General features: G+C 34.8%; 1 protein-coding gene across 1 annotated transcript; it reads right to left on the reverse strand.

The window, feature by feature from the left end:
• Positions 1 to 803: 803 nt before the first annotated feature.
• LOC110459878 (flocculation protein FLO11-like) lies at positions 804 to 13,753 on the reverse strand. The gene is made up of 4 exons (XM_021512346.1): positions 13,702 to 13,753; positions 6,805 to 7,068; positions 5,212 to 5,436; positions 804 to 1,656 (listed from the first exon to the last, which is right to left on the reverse strand). Exons 1-4 carry the CDS (start codon positions 13,751 to 13,753, stop codon positions 869 to 871), a joined length of 1,329 nt encoding a protein of 442 aa, XP_021368021.1. The 3' UTR covers positions 804 to 868.
• Positions 13,754 to 24,435: the final 10,682 nt, after the last annotated feature.

A 24,435-nucleotide genomic window follows, 5' to 3' on the forward strand; every position in this document is an offset into this window, starting at 1 on the left:
CAAAAAAGATAACATTAGAAAACAGCTCTATATAATGCACAGTAATTTAGCCATTATCAAAACGGTTCTAACACTATAAAAACGTCAACAAAACAGTAATTCGAATTCATTATAAATACAAGGACAAAAAATGAATAAATAAGCTACAACAGCATTTTGGAATAATCTTAAAAGCAATCAATTCAATGGCAGTTGGCAGATATTATCTTCCTTGTGGCAAAAAAGTATCTAATTCGATCTCGTGATCAATATATTGATCAACAAGAGAAGAACACAATATTGTTTGGTGCTGAATAAAGCGTTTTCGAGCTTTCGATAATTACAAAATGCTGTGGCTTTACTAATCAAATGCATTGTCAAAATTAGAGAAAACTTAATGATAAACAATTGCCAATAACATTCCTGGAAACTTTTGATTTGTTTTTAGACACATCAATTTGAAACAAATACAAAACACTCATGAAGGTGCAAAAATGATTATCTGTTATCATAAAAATAGGCATGTACATTTAAAAGACAAAAAATAATTGTATAGAATCACTCTCTTACTGCTGACAATCGTTCGATCTTTTATTATTGGCATAATAGTCGTTATGTCCATATACATTGTATACGCATAAAAATGAATATACTTTTCGCAAAAATCAAACCAAACTTTTCGCAAAGTCTTCAACCTATTACTAAGATAGAAAAGCTGCTGTCAAAGCATTCCAACCTAACTTTACAGCACGTTTGTATACGGACAAGTGCTTGAGGTGTGCTATAAACGGGTGTTGGAGTACTTCAACTATTAACTTGTTTCATTGTACAAAACGAGGTAAACATTATTGTTTTCAGTCTCATATTGCAGTAGATATTCATATTCTTTTTATTTGGTTATGACTCTGTTCTTTTTCTGTTTAGCGGATGACCATAAGTTGATCAAGTCGAATGAGACAATCAGTAGTACCGGAACGCACAGCGCCAGCACACCTATAAATCCGATCGTTTCTGCAGATTGTCTCTCGTCCCCAACACTGATGAGTTTTCTCTTGGAAATACTGGTTTCTTTCCTGTCAACTGTCAGTTCTTTTCTCAACTCTTTTACCAATTCCAAACGTGCTTCCTGTGTCAAGTTTGTAGTGTTTGATGAGACGACACAGACACATGGACAGGTAGAGGTCGCTACGGTGGTGGTGTTGCCTGGCAATGAAACCAGTGTTGAGAGTGTCTTTGATGCGGATGTAGTTACTGCTGTAGTTGTTGCTACAGTTTTCAATGTTGTGGGTACTGGCAATGGTGATGTTCTGTTCCATATCGTCGTAGCTGTCGTGGTTGTTGAAGTCGCTGTTGGTATCGTTGATGATACCGATGTTATCTCTGTCGTTGTTGATGCCGATGTTGATGTTGTCCGAGTTATTTCCCCTGTCTCAGTTGTCGTAGTATTAGTTGGTGTTGTTGCTGCTACTGCCGATGTTGTCTTTGGTTTTGTAGGAGTCGTTGTTTTCCATAGCGTTGCATCTGTCGTTATGGGAATTGTTAATGATACCGATGTTGTTTGGGTCGTTGTTGATAGCGCAGTTGAGGTTGCCGTAGGAGTCGTTATTACTGCAGAAGCATTTGTTGTTGTCAGTGACGTTTCTGTTGTTATGTCCTCAATGCATACTGCTACGTATCCTAAATTAAGTGGAAAGTTCCAATTAGTGTAGTAATTTCATACAAGTAACCTCAAAACATCATTGATATTGTGATCCCTCCCTCTATAACTTGTTCAGTAGTCATTGTTATATAAACACATATACATATATATATATATCTTAAAAAATGATTAAATGACCATGTGAATCAACTAAATATAGAAAGAAAAAAACGATCGAACGACCGACTTCAAAACTACCAGCATTCACCCTTCACTGAGCTCTTCAGGTGCCTTTCAAAAGGAAAACATCGTGACGTCACAATCACATGTCATCACTTTACAATAGTAACGTGTACTCACAATGTACATTATTTTTGTGGAGTGACTTGTGCAAAATGTTACTATGGCCTGTCAAGTTTTACTATTTTGATAAAATTATCTTCTTTCTTTTCTCCTTGAAAAGTGTCGGATGAATGTAATTGATATACAGCTAATCATTGTATTTATCTCCGCACATTCATGGATATGATTATTAACATGTAAATTTCGTACAGATTCGGTTTTAGTTTGTTGTGTCATCCGGGTCCTGAGTTCATTGCTTATTTGACCGATGTGAAGTTCACCACATTTATAACAAACTATTGCATAAGTTATGTTTTGTTTATTTACAATTAGTATCATCTTTTACAGTAAATCTCCAATCATTCTTAAAGATAAAGGCACCACATTTGATAAGCAGGGGACATGTTCCACACCTTGTCTTATAGTATACTTATCAAAATGTTTCTCATACGCCTGTTACTTTGCTTTAACTCTTCACAATTGTTCTTTATCACAATTTTTTTATTTAAATTCCGTTGTCCCTTTTCAAAAGCTTTCCGTATGCCATGTTGTATCACCTCAGTAGGAAGACATTGAGCTATTGAGGTATTGCTTTAGTTGATCAAATCTATCATTTTGAACTTGAAACAAGATTTAAAGGAATATTAACAGTAGTGTGTTTACTGAGGTTGGAGTAAACAAATAAGATGATTTTGTGCATCTGTAGTCTTACAATAGAGATCAGTTGCAACCTCATTTTAATCAAGTTGAACTAAAAGATCTAAGAAAGGAAAATACGTCTCACTTCATTCCATAATATAACATTGAAATTGAAGGATGTAAATAATTCAACAGGTTTTGAAATTGATTAAAATTCTGATAGTGAGGCCATATCAGAAAATAATTCTAAGGTGAGAAATTCAGTTTACCAAAACTTTGTTTCAATCTTAGAACAAAGAGTTTTTTCCTCTTTAGGATACCAGAATGTTATTCCGTGTGTGTCCACATTTGATCCTTTTAATTTTAATATATTCCCAAATAAATAGCAAATGACTAAAAACTCAACCAGATTTATTTGTCTTCCAGTTTAAGAAGCCATGGAGACAATTACTCTGTTTTGATAAGAAATGTAAGTCATTTAGTGCAGTATATGATTTAGTATGATCACATTGTTCAGATTTCTACAATAATCATGATCTACTATCGATGGTGGTATTGTCAAAAGCAGAAATTGACAAAGCTGGCTACAGTTGATGATAATAATCTATTTCTGCAACAATTATAAAAAAGTTACCATCAGTGACCCCTTAGAACCACTAACACGAGGTAATTGGTGATACATGTACATGTAAAAGGTGTCTTTTAAAAAGGGATTTATATTTGATTTCAAAATCAATCAAAAACTTGTAATATAAATATAATCAATACCACTATTTGTATAGGTAACAATATAATGATAATGTTTGTTATCAATGCATTGAACATGAGTGGAACAAAAAGTACTGTTTTATTTCAATTGCAATAGAAACACATTTTGTTTGTAACATTAATATTGTCATTTCAATTATTATGTCTTTCTGACGGCTTTACCTTCAACTGTGACTTCACATGTATTGACATCCCTTTATCATAAAGAAATTGAAAGTCAATGCAATCAATGTCCAACAACATTTCTCGTCAACATGTGTATTTATCTACCATATAAAGTATGGCTGAGATGATACAAAAGGAAGATGCATCTTCTTATGTACCCTTACCCCTTAATGGGTTTGCTAAAAGTGAGATTTTGAAAACTATGTTATAAAAGCAACTACAGTCAAACCTGTCTCGACGACCACCTGTATTCAGCGACTTCCTGTCTTACACGACCTAAACTATATTTTTTTATATAAATGACCTGTATTCAACGACTCCCTGCCTAACGCGACTAACGACCATAACATTTCACACCAAACGTGTCTACTGCGACTATTGAAAAAGAAACCGGAAGTTGTAAAATGAAATTGTTGCGTGTTTACATATATTTAAATGTTCAACAGGGTCCAATAAATATTCCTTTCCATAAATCCATGATTAAACGAGAAGAATTTCGTGTCAAAGACATAAATAATTAGCTTTTCCTCTTTCGAAATGAGCTCGAAGTGAAGCAGACAGCACTGGCCGTGATTTCCCGGTTAATACAAAAATAGATTACATGACGTGTTCTACAAACGGAATACATGCAAACTCCGTATCATTTCGTTCCGTTTGAAACCCCCTCTGATATTTTGTATCAACCCAAGAAGTCATGTTGTAAACGTAGGTCAGAGAAGTGATACAACGACATGGACATGCATTTTGAGTGTTCTATTCCGTAATATACTATACATTTGTATCTGTGGCATACATATGGGATAAATAGTATATGAACCAATAGTAGACATCGTTGTCATGAACCAATAAAGTGAGTTTTTCAAGCCGAATTTGTTCCGCCCGGATTTCGGGTGGATTCTGCATCAAAGAATTGGTGCTTTGGAAATAAGAGGTCAGTCGGCAAAATCATATCCAATAAATAATCCGAAAGAAAAAAGGCCGACAAGTAGTCTCTTATCTTATAGGAGTATGCAAAACGTCAACGCCATCTTACCGGCAATGAAGAAATTAACAAACCATATATGTTATAAATGGTTTAAGGATGCGGTTAGCCGGATAATTTATGTTACCGGACCAGCCCTGAAGTTTGCCGGTGACTTGGGAAACGTAAATGCTAAGTTTTATTGTTTTAGATATGTTCATTTTTAACAAATAATACCATGCTCATCTTAGAAAAAAAAACACTATTAAATAAACTATTAATTTATAATGCTTATAAATGTGATATTGTTTTATTACGTAAATATTTCACAAATAAGTATCACAATCATTTTAAACACACAGTTTATATCTTTCTTTAAAAAATTTGATCCTGTCTTAAGTGACCACCTGTCTTATGTGACCTTATTTTGAACTTCCCTCGGACGGTCTCATAAGACAGGTTTGACTGTACTCAACTCAGCTTCTTTTTATGCCTGGGCGACCTCTGAACTAAATGTATTTGAAAAAAAATACCTAAAGAGGTTGTCGTACACGATACACTGTTCCATCATTATCTGTCGATAAGGTGATTTCTGTATAATGCTTGTTTATAGAATGAATTAATCACGAAAGAAAACATACTCTGTATCATTTCGACTAAAGTGAATGTTCATTTGGATATCATATTGCAATTTTATTTAGCATATCTGTTATTTTACCTTCAACTGTGACTTCACATATGTTCATATTTCTTTTATCAAGCGTTTCCATGTAGATCTGGATGAATTGTCCGAAAATTGGCGTCTGACAGGTGAAAGTCCTGGTTTCCCCGCCACCCATTCCACCTGACACATGGATACACAGGCGTTCATCGGTCATGTGATCATCGACCTCAAACGTGCTGTTAAGTGACACAAATATGTCGAAGTCTCGCAGTCGCTTTGCTGCATAACAAAGAACATATGTAAATGTCATTTTCGGTTGCATTGCTCTTGATTAAAGAAAATAAATTATGAGAAAATAATAGTTTATGAAACAATTAGCTATTTTATGTTTTCAAACAAATGTGAGACAAATCAAACAAAATGATGACCATCTTTTTAGCTGCACACGGCGAAAAATCGGTATATATCACACGGTGATATATATATTGTTATGTCACATATATATCAACAAAAGTTTACGAGACATTTAAAACAATACCACTGTATATTTGTAAAATTGAGTTCTCGTCGAACGTTATATTTTATCAGTGATATACATTGTATGTACACTCTCTTGCTTCTAGGTATCACAGCTAACTTTATGTTGTTTGCCTTATTGATTTGAACTTCATTTGCAACAGTAGCGTGGGTACATCGTGCATACATCGCTCACACACCGTCTGCACATCGTCCAAATATGGTGCGTTCAACTGTGCTATTTAACAATCGTTCGCCACATTGTGCGCTTCTCCCCGCACAACTGTGCGATTTTGTACAATTTGTTGATCATTATTACGGAGTGACAAACATGCGGAAAGCTCGTATGCAATAATATACACAATATATGTTACTGCAAGTTCTCATTACAATAATTAAGATTATGTACAATTTTACAATTCGTGTTATACAGTATTAAAATGTCTAGACTGTCAAGAATGGATTTGGCTTCAAGGTAACAGAACAGATACACTTACCTGGCCTGTGCCTGACACATAGAGCTGAAATGTGATACCGTTTGACCGATAAAGAAACCACAACTGGACGTTTTGTATTTGCTATTTGCATTCGGTTTGGTCTCCCCTTACCTATATTTTCGCACTAAGAGGAGTGCCCCGGTTGAGAAAAGTTACGGTCCGGGTACCTAAACGAAGTGGCTAGGTCGATCTGTGTACGGGACTGTGGTTTAATCTTACATTTGTCGATTAAGGTCGTTTAAAAACACCGGAAACACCATTTCTACAGAAAGATCAACTGATAGAACTATAGCTAGAATATAGAAACATATTTAAAAATCAGGTTTACATGTTTATACACGAACTCGTATATATTGTTAAGACATTTCTCAATTTACACCAACCAAGATTGCTATCGCACAACGTTCGTCCATTTGTGCGCAATCAATGAGCGTCCATTTGTTTATCGTTAGCACATCATGCACACATCATGCATACATCGTGCTCACACCGCATATCGTGTAACGTTGTGCGATCACACAACCGTATTTAAGTAATGAGAATTGAAGAACTAGATTGACGACTACATTAAACTGTGCCGGATTCATAATGAAAGGGTATACATGTAAAGTAAAAATACATTTAAGTGACATACCGGATTTAAGACGATTTGTGATGTTGACGCTGTCAATTCTGTATTCTCTTTCCAGATCAACCATCCACCATTGGTATAATGGCAGACCTTCCTTCCATCTAGTGTGACTGCATGACCCGTTCCAGAAAAGTGGATTTTTGTCACCGTCAACTGCATGCGATGCCACCCCTTTAAAGTATGTACTTATCTGCGTTGCAGGTTTATTCAGTGCAGCGTTCTCAACTCGTTCTGATGAAGGATCAACAGCGCATGTTTTGGAGTATCCTATAGCACAAGATTAATAACATAATGGAAGTTCAAGGCACTTTGTAAATCGGCGTTTTAGTCTCATTCGTACTATCTGTACACTTTAACGTTCAGGTTTTGTTTTCTTGTCAAATTAATAGTCTTGTTTATTGACATGAGTATGATGATGATAGATGTGAAGAGTGTCATTATGACATGAGTATGATGATGATAGATGTGAAGAGTGTCATTATGACATGAGTATGATGATGATAGATGTGAAGAGTGTCATTATGACATGAGTATGATGATGATAGATGTGAAGAGTGTCATTATGACATGAGTATGATGATGATAGATGTGAAGAGTGTCATTATGACATGAGTATGATGATGATAGATGTGAAGAGTGTCATTATGACATGAGTATGATGATGATAGATGTGAAGAGTGTCATTATGACATGAGTATGATGATGATAGATGTGAAGAGTGTCATTATGACATGAGTATGATGATGATAGATGTGAAGAGTGTCATTATGACATGAGTATGATGATGATAGATGTGAAGAGTGTCATTATGACATGAGTATGATGATGATAGATGTGAAGAGTGTCATTATGACATGAGTATGATGATGATAGATGTGAAGAGTGTCATTATGACATGAGTATGATGATGATAGATGTGAAGAGTGTCATTATGACATGAGTATGATGATGATAGATGTGAAGAGTGTCATTATGACATGAGTATGATGATGATAGATGTGAAGAGTGTCATTATGACATGAGTATGATGATGATAGATGTGAAGAGTGTCATTATGACATGAGTATGATGATGATAGATGTGAAGAGTGTCATTATGACATGAGTATGATGATGATAGATGTGAAGAGTGTCATTATGACATGAGTATGATGATGATAGATGTGAAGAGTGTCATTATGACATGAGTATGATGATGATAGATGTGAAGAGTGTCATTATGACATGAGTATGATGATGATAGATGTGAAGAGTGTCATTATGACATGAGTATGATGATGATAGATGTGAAGAGTGTCATTATGACATGAGTATGATGATGATAGATGTGAAGAGTGTCATTATGACATGAGTATGATGATGATAGATGTGAAGAGTGTCATTATGACATGAGTATGATGATGATAGATGTGAAGAGTGTCATTATGACATGAGTATGATGATGATAGATGTGAAGAGTGTCATTATGACATGAGTATGATGATGATAGATGTGAAGAGTGTCATTATGACATGAGTATGATGATGATAGATGTGAAGAGTGTCATTATGACATGAGTATGATGATGATAGATGTGAAGAGTGTCATTATGACATGAGTATGATGATGATAGATGTGAAGAGTGTCATTATGACATGAGTATGATGATGATAGATGTGAAGAGTGTCATTATGACATGAGTATGATGATGATAGATGTGAAGAGTGTCATTATGACATGAGTATGATGATGATAGATGTGAAGAGTGTCATTATGACATGAGTATGATGATGATAGATGTGAAGAGTGTCATTATGACATGAGTATGATGATGATAGATGTGAAGAGTGTCATTATGACATGAGTATGATGATGATAGATGTGAAGAGTGTCATTATGACATGAGTATGATGATGATAGATGTGAAGAGTGTCATTATGACATGAGTATGATGATGATAGATGTGAAGAGTGTCATTATGACATGAGTATGATGATGATAGATGTGAAGAGTGTCATTATGACATGAGTATGATGATGATAGATGTGAAGAGTGTCATTATGACATGAGTATGATGATGATAGATGTGAAGAGTGTCATTATGACATGAGTATGATGATGATAGATGTGAAGAGTGTCATTATGACATGAGTATGATGATGATAGATGTGAAGAGTGTCATTATGACATGAGTATGATGATGATAGATGTGAAGAGTGTCATTATGACATGAGTATGATGATGATAGATGTGAAGAGTGTCATTATGACATGAGTATGATGATGATAGATGTGAAGAGTGTCATTATGACATGAGTATGATGATGATAGATGTGAAGAGTGTCATTATGACATGAGTATGATGATGATAGATGTGAAGAGTGTCATTATGACATGAGTATGATGATGATAGATGTGAAGAGTGTCATTATGACATGAGTATGATGATGATAGATGTGAAGAGTGTCATTATGACATGAGTATGATGATGATAGATGTGAAGAGTGTCATTATGACATGAGTATGATGATGATAGATGTGAAGAGTGTCATTATGACATGAGTATGATGATGATAGATGTGAAGAGTGTCATTATGACATGAGTATGATGATGATAGATGTGAAGAGTGTCATTATGACATGAGTATGATGATGATAGATGTGAAGAGTGTCATTATGACATGAGTATGATGATGATAGATGTGAAGAGTGTCATTATGACATGAGTATGATGATGATAGATGTGAAGAGTGTCATTATGACATGAGTATGATGATGATAGATGTGAAGAGTGTCATTATGACATGAGTATGATGATGATAGATGTGAAGAGTGTCATTATGACATGAGTATGATGATGATAGATGTGAAGAGTGTCATTATGACATGAGTATGATGATGATAGATGTGAAGAGTGTCATTATGACATGAGTATGATGATGATAGATGTGAAGAGTGTCATTATGACATGAGTATGATGATGATAGATGTGAAGAGTGTCATTATGACATGAGTATGATGATGATAGATGTGAAGAGTGTCATTATGACATGAGTATGATGATGATAGATGTGAAGAGTGTCATTATGACATGAGTATGATGATGATAGATGTGAAGAGTGTCATTATGACATGAGTATGATGATGATAGATGTGAAGAGTGTCATTATGACATGAGTATGATGATGATAGATGTGAAGAGTGTCATTATGACATGAGTATGATGATGATAGATGTGAAGAGTGTCATTATGACATGAGTATGATGATGATAGATGTGAAGAGTGTCATTATGACATGAGTATGATGATGATAGATGTGAAGAGTGTCATTATGACATGAGTATGATGATGATAGATGTGAAGAGTGTCATTATGACATGAGTATGATGATGATAGATGTGAAGAGTGTCATTATGACATGAGTATGATGATGATAGATGTGAAGAGTGTCATTATGACATGAGTATGATGATGATAGATGTGAAGAGTGTCATTATGACATGAGTATGATGATGATAGATGTGAAGAGTGTCATTATGACATGAGTATGATGATGATAGATGTGAAGAGTGTCATTATGACATGAGTATGATGATGATAGATGTGAAGAGTGTCATTATGACATGAGTATGATGATGATAGATGTGAAGAGTGTCATTATGACATGAGTATGATGATGATAGATGTGAAGAGTGTCATTATGACATGAGTATGATGATGATAGATGTGAAGAGTGTCATTATGACATGAGTATGATGATGATAGATGTGAAGAGTGTCATTATGACATGAGTATGATGATGATAGATGTGAAGAGTGTCATTATGACATGAGTATGATGATGATAGATGTGAAGAGTGTCATTATGACATGAGTATGATGATGATAGATGTGAAGAGTGTCATTATGACATGAGTATGATGATGATAGATGTGAAGAGTGTCATTATGACATGAGTATGATGATGATAGATGTGAAGAGTGTCATTATGACATGAGTATGATGATGATAGATGTGAAGAGTGTCATTATGACATGAGTATGATGATGATAGATGTGAAGAGTGTCATTATGACATGAGTATGATGATGATAGATGTGAAGAGTGTCATTATGACATGAGTATGATGATGATAGATGTGAAGAGTGTCATTATGACATGAGTATGATGATGATAGATGTGAAGAGTGTCATTATGACATGAGTATGATGATGATAGATGTGAAGAGTGTCATTATGACATGAGTATGATGATGATAGATGTGAAGAGTGTCATTATGACATGAGTATGATGATGATAGATGTGAAGAGTGTCATTATGACATGAGTATGATGATGATAGATGTGAAGAGTGTCATTATGACATGAGTATGATGATGATAGATGTGAAGAGTGTCATTATGACATGAGTATGATGATGATAGATGTGAAGAGTGTCATTATGACATGAGTATGATGATGATAGATGTGAAGAGTGTCATTATGACATGAGTATGATGATGATAGATGTGAAGAGTGTCATTATGACATGAGTATGATGATGATAGATGTGAAGAGTGTCATTATGACATGAGTATGATGATGATAGATGTGAAGAGTGTCATTATGACATGAGTATGATGATGATAGATGTGAAGAGTGTCATTATGACATGAGTATGATGATGATAGATGTGAAGAGTGTCATTATGACATGAGTATGATGATGATAGATGTGAAGAGTGTCATTATGACATGAGTATGATGATGATAGATGTGAAGAGTGTCATTATGACATGAGTATGATGATGATAGATGTGAAAAGTGTCATTATGACATGAGTATGATGATGATAGATGTGAAGAGTGTCATTATGACATGAGTATGATGATAATAGATGTGAAGAGTGTCATTATGACATGAGTATGATGATGATAGATTTGAAGAGTGTCATTATGACATGATGATGATGATGATAGATGTGAAGAGTGTCATTATGACATGATGATGATGATGATAGATGTGAAGAGTGTCATTATGACATGACTATGATGATGATAGATGTGAAGAGTGTCATTATGACATGAGTATGATGATGATAGATGTGAAGAGTGTCAAAAAAGGCATGTAAAATAAACAACAACAAAAAAGAAATATATCCACATTTCATTAATGATTAGTTTGAAATTAACCACTCAGGGATGGATCCAGAATTTTTTCAGGGGGTGTCACCATTCCAGATTTCCTGTTTAGTTTGCGACAAATACTGTCTGAACCATATGTCATGTTGCACAAACATAAGTGAGATACTGGTCCAGGCATTTATTCTTTATAAGGCCTATATCTAAAAAATATTTCTTGATATTTTTTCTTCTCTTGTTTATTAGTAAAATGCCCGAATGGAATGAATAAATAAGGTATTTATTCAAAAAATAATAATAATATACTGACACGCAAAAGAAACGCAATCTCCAATTTTTAGTAATATTTTTAACATTTCATTCAAAAGTTCCGTTTAAGTAACATAGACAATTAAAGATACACATATATTCTATTGGATTATTTAGTGCTAGCGATTATCACTTTGACAAGACAACAGTCAAGACTGAAGATTGAAATTTTCCGACTTCAATAACCCGTCATCATTTGTGCTGCTCGAATTCTGCGATGTGTAAAGTTGATAAGACGGTTTATTTGTTACATAAGGATGTTCTGCCACTTTTCCAAAAGCACCTGGTTCAGAGCCACAAAATAATGATATCATCACCATTATCATCAAATAACAATATGAGAACGACATCATCCTTTTCAACATCACCTTAACCACAATAGAATGACTTCACAGTTATCATCATCATACAATATTATCATATTAATAATCGGTTATCATCATGTCATAATGGCACTCGTCATCACTTAAAACTCAGTCATCATACTCATGTCTTAATGACACTCTTCACTTTTATTTCATTTCATAATATTTTATTGTACTGATGTTATGTACAAAAGGAATCGGGGAACAGGCTTATCCACATTTGCGCTGCAACCAACTATATGAACATTATGAGCAGAAATGCATTTCATTTGAGTATGAAGGCAAAAACTCTCGTGACGTAACATGTGGTTTACTTATGACGTCATAGATTAACCTTGCTCAATGAGAGTCTTGTCGCTTCGCTTCGGAAAACATGGAGAATGCCCCTAGGTTAAACGTTCAAATGACTACGGTTAATTATTGGTGTCCATTTTTTTTATTTAAATACGTCAATGTCGTTTAAAAGACGATGCATATGTAACGAACGGGTCCCTACGTGGGCGCCAATTTTAACGAACGTTACCTTCTCACTCGGGTTCGACTGACGCTTTCGCTTGCAGATTCCATGGATTTTAATGAAGTATGAAATAATAGAGAGGAAGCAGAGCTTGGTGACAAAAACAACTTAGGCAGATGTAGATTTTACACGTTCATTGTACGACTACATTATCAAACTTAACAACGCACGTGGCGGCAAGTGGGTTTTCCGAATTTACAACAAAATTCGGTGAAATAAAAAGTAGCATGGCCCTGCCTATAATTTGAACGCACTCTAAAACCTTGCTAGATACATTGGAACGAATTATAAACCTCTCCACGAAATAACGATGACACGTGGTCGAGAACATACGGCTATCACTTCCACTGAATAGCTTACCCGTTAACCCTTCTATTTTTGCAACATTCCTTCACGTGAGCTCGAGGAGCCTACCGCTCATAGAAACCCTCACTAAAAGCCCCAAAATAGATAGGGCGGAGAATGTTCAGCCACTACCTAAGTGCTACCAACAAACATCTCTCCTCCAAACGGTATGGATGTTTAATAAAAGTTCCCAACCCCGAATTTTGGAAGGATGGGCGACAGAGCCTTCTTTAATCATTGGATTACTTAGCTAGACTTAACACGTCTTACCTGTCTGAAATCGGGAGCCAAAATGCTGTATCCCAGAAGCCCTCTCGATCATTTCCGGAAGCGGCCGGTATAATTTTAGGGATCCCCGGTCAGGTAATTAAACGGAACACAACGCCCAAACCTTGGTGCGTTACACATTTACAAAACGCAGTAAATAAATATATTTTCTATAGTGGAAATGTAGATATATGGATTGAACGGCGGTTTTTTAAAATCGTCATGCCGGTATGAACGCAGATCGGTTACTTCCATATTAAACATGAAGCCGCTTATGAATGTAACCGATTTGTGTTCATACCGGCATGAAAATAAATAAGAAAAAAGCCGTTCAATCCCTATATAAACCATATCCTTACAAAAATATGTTTCTTTAAATATTAAAATGGGAGATTGTTTGTATTTTGATATTGATTTGACAATACTTATTTCAATTATCGCAATTGTTGTAAAATAATTATTTGACAATACTATTTGAAAATCTAAACAGAACGTCTGGTGTCTCTAAAATAACTCTGAACTGTCTCTACAATATTTCTATTCATATTTACGTTCTGTGATTGCAAACTAGAAATAAAAGGTTGAGTGTTGACTGGAATAGCATACTCATCGCTGATAGAGAGTTAAGTAAGAGATGTCTATGGTTAGTATAAATAGGACAGTGCAGGGCTATCATTTAGATGTACATAAAATAAATATGAATTCAAATTAATTGCAGAAATACTTAACTGACATAATATTTCTATTACCGTGATATTTACAAATATTTCTACATAATTGTTGAACATCCGCATCGGATGAACGTAAACATTCCTTATTCAGAGCTCCAAGACATGTCATAGTGGGAAACTGACAGACTGGATTGTTCCATTCTGACATAAGTTTTGGGAAACAGCTAGAACCATATAAATGCGTGCGTTGTACTGGAACATCAAATAACCTATTGTGTCGAAAGTTGTAATTTTCAATGTCATTAGAAAGGGTAGGATTTAGTCAGAGACATGAGATGGATAATTGCTGTTAAAAATTTAAAAAGAAAAGTGATATAAGTGTCTTCTTTTACTAAGTGAAACATTATGGCCTCCATGTATGAAATATTATTGCTCGTGCCCTGTCCTAAACCAGAAATAATGCGTGCTGCTTCGAGTTGGATTGACTCTAACACGTTGCAGACTACTGGGAACAGTTAGCCCATACAACATCAGCATATTCTAGGATTGGACGAACAAATGAAATATAAATAGTCTCCGGAGATTTTCAATAAATCTTAAATTCTAACATTCTAACGGCATATTGTCCTTTTTTGGACATGCAGTAATCTTGCCACAACATTTTGGAAGTTTCCAGCTAATAGTAAATACACTGCCCTGTTGCGTGTATCGTTAACTAGCCTAGGCATTATGACGTAATCACAAGCGAATTTCTTTTACCGGACTACTCTTACCCAAAACCTGACGAATGCTTAACAAGTCTGGGGCGCATGTGATGCGCCATGTGTATCGGTGTACGTGCTTATTGGGCTATGTATAGAAGTCCCGCGGACATGAGAAAGCATAGAGTGACAAAGTTCAATCAACCGTGAAATGGTGGTGGAAATGTATGCTATTCAACAAGGCTAACAACAGTTTAATGATATTATAAAGTTAAGGACATACAAGGGGTTGCGTTTCTTTTGCGTGTCAGTGTATGTATCTCTAAAATTTGGATGGCGAGAGGACACTCTTCAGATCTAACACAAAATGCAAATATTAATAATAATAGATGTTGCCGACTCCCTTCTTTTACGAATGAAGTAGAATGTTGCCATCCCGCTTAGCAAATATGTCATTAAGAAGTTTTGTGTTTTTTGTTTTCAGAAAAAGCCTATGAACGCCATTTCCCTAAAAAATAAACTGTGTATATACATCATATTTACGTACAAATGGATGAGCACAGGAAAGGGATATACATTATTGCATACCTACACAAGAAGAAAACACAAATGTTGGTTATGCATTAGCTGGCATGATGCACATATCGATTGGCCATGCACCAACACTATTCTGTGCTGGCTCCATTTTAGTCTACATTTCAGATGACAAAGCCACATCGAAGTAAGTGTTTGGTTATCATATAAAAAGGTATTGATGCAGTAGGATAGCTAATATGGAGCTGTCGTTTGTAAGTATAGAGAGGACAATAGGGGAACCATAAAAGCAGGTACATGTAGGACTATCTTTTACATACGAGTTACATAGATGTTATATCAAATTACTTGCACAAATACTGAAATGACAGAGTAACTTTTATTTTACAATCACCATGATTTTTGAATATATGAGTACAATGAAGGTGAAATATTAACTCCAAAGGATGACATTGAGGGGGAAAAGCAATTTTGATTGTTCTATTCTGACATAAATTTTGAAAAGATACTGTTATTATATACCCGAGTTCTTGATATTCGAATTCAGATATTCTGTTGTAGCGGAGATGATGATTTCCAGTGTTATTAACTGTATATGGCTGAAGTGCATCTTGAGAGGGGCATTTCTATACAACTTTTTATTTATAAACACTATAATATTTTGGTGAAAGTGTTTTTTTCGATATCAGCATGAAACAACCCAGTTTCTCTGTACAATATATCATGACTTGGACTGCGCCTTTAAGTTGGACTCTAGTACAATGCATTTATTCTGCGTACAGTTCGCCAATACAATATTTGCATATTCAAAGAAATGGGCTTATATCATAGGGAATTTTCTATTCATTCTATTTTTTACACATGTAAGTTATTCATTTGTATACAAAATGTATGCGGTAAAACAAGGTAGCCTTACTTTTATAACCCCCAAGTGTTGATTATTGGAAACGTCAGTAAAGTGCGACTCGTTGAAATATAGGACAGGATGCCATGCCACAGGGTCTATCCACCCCGAGAAGAAGAGAATTTCAGTTTTATCGAGATTAAACTTTTCCCGAAAAAGACTGTCAGCATGGCCGGACGCACGAACGGACGGAAACAACGAACACTTTATACCACAAACTTCGTCAAAGCAGGGGGATAACAACTTAACAAAGACCTTTGAGTAATAGTAAACAAAATGAAACAAGTGGTGCTCATACTGCCATATCAACACACGACTACAAACCAGGGAAGGTTGTTTGTACTACAGGAACAAAGTCATATACATCACAGACTAACAAGTAAGAATATCTAAAAGTCGCAACACGTCTACGTGCCGTGTTCACATTGTAGTTGGATGCTTAGCCCTACAGAGTCATGTGATATTGGTGCTCTGCTACGCGACATTCATTAATAATGAACATTTAGCTTCTACAATTTACGGAGGAGTAGAATTGGGTATTCTGTATCATAATAAAAGTAGCATTCGGTTCTTTTAACTTGAGGTTTTTGTTTTCCCCATTGATTCCAGGCTATGAAAATATGAGGAAAAATATACCAATATAGCTGAAGGGAAAATGTCAGTATAAAAACACGGCAGAGATCAATGACTATCAATTAGCATAACATTATGAGGAAAAGAAGAATGCCAACTTCAACAATAGTGGATAAGCTTGAATTTTTGCAGAAACAAAATGTATGGTAAGCTTATCACCCAACGGGTTTCCTTTATATGGTCGTCAACGTGACATTACAAATTGTATTTGACCTGGATTTACATGCCAGGTGTTGTCGATAAAGTAGAAGACGCTTACACATCCGTAACACCTGGCCTACTGATGACCTACTGATGTTTTCTGGTGCCTTTAAATGATAACCAATATTGTATATAAAACACTGAAAAAGATAGGCCGAATAGTAATCATACAGTTATGCAAATTTTACTGCTGAACAACAAGTGTACTGACTGGGCAACAGCCAAAATATTTTTGAAAATGATATTTTTTCCCGGCATGATTATAACATAGTAACTATGTAATGCAATAGTAGATGTACCCCAACCATGGCGCGCTACAGTTATATCCGAAACCACTTAAAGGGGAGATTACTCTTTGTACAAAGAGTTGCATTTGAATACTCTCGTGTTTTGCATGCAGAGTCCATTAGTTTTATGTTATTAGAGTCGAAATACAAAACTGTATGCATATTGAATCTTCATTTGAATATATATTTTCTTGGGGTTTTTGTAATATATGTAACTTGTTTTACCGTTCAGATATTAAAAACATAAAAAGGATAAACTTTCGTATCTAAATGTAGGTACAAACTATACAATGTAGAGGTGGTTGGCGATGTTGATATTAGGGTGTTTTGACCTGATGTGGTCTATTTTGTATAAATATGTTGAAATAAGAATTCCAATTTTCCCTGTAGTCACCCAAAAAAATACTAGTCCTTGCTCTTTTATAAATGGACCCCCTTATTTTTCTATGCTTGGATTATTTGATCTAAAACATGCTTTTCTATAAATTCATCCTTTCATTATTATTATATGCAGGGACTAATTGGTATTAAAAATTAAAATCCAATATCTTTTTGGCATAAATTAAGGCTAAATTTACATAAAAAAATCAAACTCTTTCATTATTACGCATTGAAGTAACGAGTGCACCCTTTGTTACACTGGATTCTTATTATCAAGATTCGATTCATACATAGAAAATGCATCGGAACGCGGAACAAAAACTATCACCAGCCTTTTATTGTTACTTTTCCCAATGAACCAGTCATTGATTTATCCTTTCTCATTGAACCAGTCATTGTTTAATCCTTTCCCATTGAACCAGTCATTGATTTATCCTTTCTCATTGAACCAGTAATTGATTTATCCTTTCTAATTGAACCAGTCATATATTTATTCCTTCCCATTGAACCAGGCATTGATTTATCCTTTCTAATTGAACCAGTCATTGATTTATTTATCCTTTTTCATTGAACCAGTCATTTATTTATCCTGTCTCATTGAACCAGTCATTGTTTAATCCTTTCCCATTGAACCAGTCATTGTTTTATCCTTTCTCATTGAACCAGTCATTGATTGATACCTTCTCATTGAACCAGTCATTTATTTATCCTTTCTCATTGAACCAGTCATATATTTATACCTTCCCATTAAACCAGTCATTGATTTATCCTTTCTCATTGAACCAGTCATTGATTTATCCTTTCTAATTGAACCAGTCATATATTTATACCTTCCCATTGAACCAGTCATATATTTATTCTCTCTCATTGAACCAGTCATTGATTTAGACCTTCCCATTGAATCAGTCATTGATTTATCCTTTTTCATTGAACCAGTCATTGATTTATCCTTTCCCATTGAACCAGTCAAATATTTATACCTTCCCATTGAACCAGTCATAAATTTATACCTTTCCATTGAACTAGTCATATATTTATACCTTTCCATTGAACTAGTCATATATTTATACCTTTCCATTGAACCAGTCATTGATTTATCCTTTCTCATTGAACTAGTCATTGATTTATACCTTCCCATTGAACAAGTCATATATTTATACCTTCCCATTGAACCAGTCATAGATTTATCCTTTCCTATTGAACCAGTCATTGATTTATACCTTCCCATTGAATCAGTCATTGATTTATCCTTTCTCATTGAACCAGTCATTGATTTATACCTTCCCATTGAATCAGTCATTGATTTATCCTTTCTCATTGAACCAGTCATTGACCTATCCTTTCTAATTGAACCAGTCTTATATTTATACCTTCCCATTGAATCAGTCATTGATTTATCCTTTCTCATTGGACCAGTCATTGATTTATACCTTCCCATTGAATCAGGCATTGATTTATCCTTTCTCATTGAACCAGTCATATATTTATACCTTCCCATTGAACAAGTCATATATTTATACCTTCTCATTGAACCAGTCATATATGTATACCTTCTTTTTGAACCAGTCATATATTTATACCTTCCCATTGAACTAGTCATATATTTATACCTTCCCATTGAACCAGTCATAGATTTATACCTTCCCATTAAACCAGTCATTGATTTATCCTTTTTCATTGAACCAGTCATAGATTTATACCTTCCCATTGAACCAGTTAAAGATTTATACCTTCTCAATGAACCAGTCATAGATTTATACCTTCCCATTGAACCAGTCATTGATTTATCCTTTCTCATTGAACCAGTCATATATTTATCCCTTCCCATTGAACCAGTCATATATTTATACCTTCCCATTGAACCAGTCATATATGTATACCTTCCTTTTGAACCAGTCATATATTTATACCTTCCCATTGAACTAGTCATATATTTATACCTTTCCATTGAACCAGTCATATATTTATACCTTCCCATTGAACTAGTCATATATTTATACCTTCCGATTGAACCAGTCATATATTTATACCTTCCCATTGAACCAGTCATAGATTTATACCTTCCCATTGAACCAGTCATATATGTATACCTTCCCATTGAACCAGTCATATATTTATACCTTCCCATTGAACCAGTCATTGATTTATACCTTCCCATTGAACCAGTCATAGATTTATACCTTCCCATTGAACCAGTCATAGATTTATACCTTCCCATTGAACCAGTCATAGATTTATACCTTCCTATTGAACCAGTCATAGATTTATACCTTCCCATTGAACCAGTCATATATTTGTCCCGTCAATCGAGCAAGCAATACATTTGCATTCTTCTCATAGAACCCATCATGTATGGCTATTCCTCGCATAAAATCATTCATATCTGTATCCCTCTCCCTAGAACCAGTCATAGATGTATCCCTTCCCGTTAAGTTAGTCATATATAAAACTCTTCCGATTTAACCAGTAATATATATAGCTCATACCATTGAACCAGTCATTGTTTTATCCTTTCTCATTGAACCAGTCATTGTTTTATCCTTTCTCATTGAACCAGTCATTGATTTATACCTTCCCATTGAACCAGTCATTAATTTATCCTTTCTCATTGAACCAGTCATATATTTATACCTTCCCATTGAACCAGTCATATATTTATACCTTCCCATTGAACCAGTCATTATTTTATCCTTTCTCATTGAACCAGTCATATATGTATACCTTCCCATTGAACCAGTCATATATGTATACCTTCCTTTTGAACCAGTCATATAATTATACCTTCCCATTGAACTAGTCATATATTTATACCTTCCCATTGAACCAGTCATATATTTATACCTTCCGATTGAACCAGTCATAGATTTATACCTTCCCATTGAACCAGTCATAGATTTATACCTTCCCATTGAACCAGTCATATATTTATACCTTCCCATTGAACCAGTCATATATTTATACCTTCCCATTGAACCAGTCATAGATTTATACCTTCCCATTGAACCAGTCATAGATTTATACCTTCCCATTGAACCAGTCATATATTTATACCTTCCCATTGAACCAGTCATATATTTATACCTTCCCATTGAACCAGTCATAGATTTATACCTTCCCATTGAACCAGTCATAGATTTATACCTTCCCATTGAACCAGTCATATATGTATACCTTCCCATTGAACCAGTCATATATTTATACCTTCCCATTGAACCAGTCATAGATTTATACCTTCCCATTGAACCAGTCATATATTTGTCCCGTCAATCGAGCAAGCAATACATTTGCATTCTTCTCATAGAACCCATCATGTATGGCTATTCCTCGCATAAAATCATTCATATATGTATCCCTCTCCCTAGAACCAGTCATAGATGTATCCCTTCCCGTTAAGTTAGTCATATATAAAACTCTTCCCATTTAACCAGTAATATATATAGCTCATACCATTGAACCAGTCATAAAACTATTTTTTTACCAATTAAGCCAGTCATATATTTAACTTTTCCCATTGAACCAGTCGTATATCAAACACGTCCGATTGAGCCAGTCATAGATTGGTTTGGTTTTATCTTCATAGAATCAGTCCCGTTTAATATCACAGGGAGATCAATTTTTCCGAGTCCCCTCCCAAAGGTCTGAAGACTGGCCACTTATTTGTGGCCACTTTTTAATTCATTTATGTATTGATGGTAACTTATTTTTTTACAAATGCGTTGGTGGCTATTGTTTATTCAAAAATGTTATGAAAGCGTCTTCTTCCAAGGAGAGAACTAGCAACATACATCCCGCACTGTTTGGTTGGCTTCACAAGAGGTATGAAAGTGGTAAACCAGGAACATACATGTCAATGTCATTTATAAACACGTCAGATACAGCGACACTTTCCACAGACTGCATGCTTTATTAACATCTATTTCAATTCAAATGTCTCTTCTTTGTAAAACAAAATATAAAACCGTTCACTATTTGCATTTGGACGATAAATTCATGCAAAACACTTATTGCTTTCTAAATCGCGTCAACGAGCCACTATTTAATGGAAGAACCCACGTATTAACAGGAAGTTGTTTGCCATTTGAGAGAGTTGTGAAACATTGAGTCGTTAATTGCAGGTATACATTTACATTATGTTAGCGACTCATTATAGCGATTTATGGGAAAATATACAAAAACTGTATTGATTCGGTGTTTATAAATTTACATATGTATTATGTTATTGTAGGTAAGTACAAACCATAACCAACTATATTGATTATTTGTATAACAGTTATATAGCTACAATTGTTTGTAATAAGGATCTTCTACACAAACTAGTAAAACATATTGAGTAATACTTTAAATAAGCGTTTAATGTAACACGCCTATAACACGTACTGTTTATTGATACCATAAACAACCCTTGAAACTCGTTTTATAAACGCAAAATTCCCATCAGTACCAGAAAATTACCAGGAAAGACTTGTGTATTTTGAATCAGGAATGGTTCTTTTTTTATACCTTTTATAGAGGCCTGCCTATAACATGCAATTATGACGAATAATACATAGAGAGTTAACATAAAAATTGAATTAGAAAACAAAGAGTTTTCCTATCAATTGTATGGTAATGAAATAGAAAATTGTCCATTTAAAATAATACAAACTAAATTTTGATGTTGTTTACGAACAAGAAATGATATATTGAATTATCACGAGGTTGCTTTGATAAACATTAATTGATTTTTTTGTGTATTACAGTATTTTTTTTTTTATGTAATCCTATTAATTCAGTGTTACAAAAACTGTTTATCAGGTATAAGACTATCACCGCATTATCTGAACATGGACAAAGGTACATGTAGCAGGTACAATTCAGATAACATTTTGAGACATCAACTAATGTCATAGCTAAAATTGAAAATGAATTATAAATTTACTTAAATTTCTATTTTAATAGGCTTTAGGTCCTAAATATATGAGGAAATGTAATATCAAAAACTTGATGTATTTGAGTTAGTTTAACTTTCTTGTAACAATGTAAAGGAATTTAACCAAACGGATAAATTTGTTTACTTGGCATTAATAATAATAATAATTCGATGTTCCTATTTACCGCTTTATCACAACCTAGTTCGTAGGTCTTCTCAAAGCGGTTCACAAATTATCATCCGTGGTTATAGGGCCTTTGCAACCAGCCAACATATTTCTCAACTCCCTGGAAAGCATACAGCCGGTGCTGCCATTTCGGCGCTCACAGCTAGCATTCAACAATTCTAGCACTGCCAAGAAACGTACTCATCTCCAGCTGAGTAGACTGGAACAAGCGGAGTAAAATGTCTTGCTGAAAGATACAACACCGTGCCGTGCCGTGNGAAACGTACTCATCTCCAGCTGAGTAGACTGGAACAAGCGGAGTAAAATGTCTTGCTGAAAGATACAACACCGTGCCGTGCCGTGACTCGAGCCCGCAACCCTTCGGTCACAAGCCCGGCGTCCTACCACTAGCCTACCGTGCCTCACAACCCTTCGATCACAAGCCCGGTGTCCTACCACTAGCCTATCGTGTCTCCTATCACCGTATTATCTGAATTATCGCTTTCAGGAAAAGAAAACAAATGAAAAGTTCATTACAATACTGTTTCATGTAAACTTGCAAACACACTATGTTTTCTACTATTATAAAAAAGTATAACATAAATTTGTCTTACCTTGGCCATATTGTAAACTCAGCAAGAGCAGTACCATTGATATATACATTTCTATACAAAACCAGAAACAGTTATGTGTTCGAGTAAACAGTCGCATCGCAAATGAGCAAATTCTGACAGCTAAAACAGGGCAGCACGCATGCGTGCCCTTTATATGCGGTTGGTGTGCCCAGAGGTTTATGAGAAATTTTGCTACGACATGAGCGACTGGTTAATTTCTGAAAGGCTCTCGTACAATTCCCTATAGATATTGACACACATTAATTATGAACACTCGATTCCACATATAAAAATAGATATACATTATATGGGGAATTCCACAGGTAACTATTGGGTAAAAGCTTTAGAACTGCTATAATAACTCAAACATGACATTACGTATTTGCACTGAGTGTTTTCGACTGTAGGCACTAGACAAAGCTCAGGAGAATTTCTAGAAACATTAATAATAAATGACCGATTTTTCAACAAATCATCGAAGCATTTAAACAAATATATGGCTGCACTCGGCTTTTATAAATAATATACTATTGTAGTTTATGTACCGCTTTCAACATAGATTTTAATCTCAATGAAATGTGTGGGCAACTAGTGCAAATTACAGTTTAACTTAAGACAATGATAAGTCTTGCGTAAGTATTTCTAAGTACAACCTTAGACCAGTGATCAGTCTGACGTAAATATGTTTGAGTACAACTTTAGACAAGTGATCAGTCTGACGTTAGCATTTCTGGGT

Source organism: Mizuhopecten yessoensis, unplaced genomic scaffold, assembly GCF_002113885.1.
Source record: "Mizuhopecten yessoensis strain PY_sf001 unplaced genomic scaffold, ASM211388v2 scaffold10251, whole genome shotgun sequence".
Taxonomy (NCBI): Eukaryota; Metazoa; Mollusca; class Bivalvia; order Pectinida; family Pectinidae; genus Mizuhopecten; species Mizuhopecten yessoensis.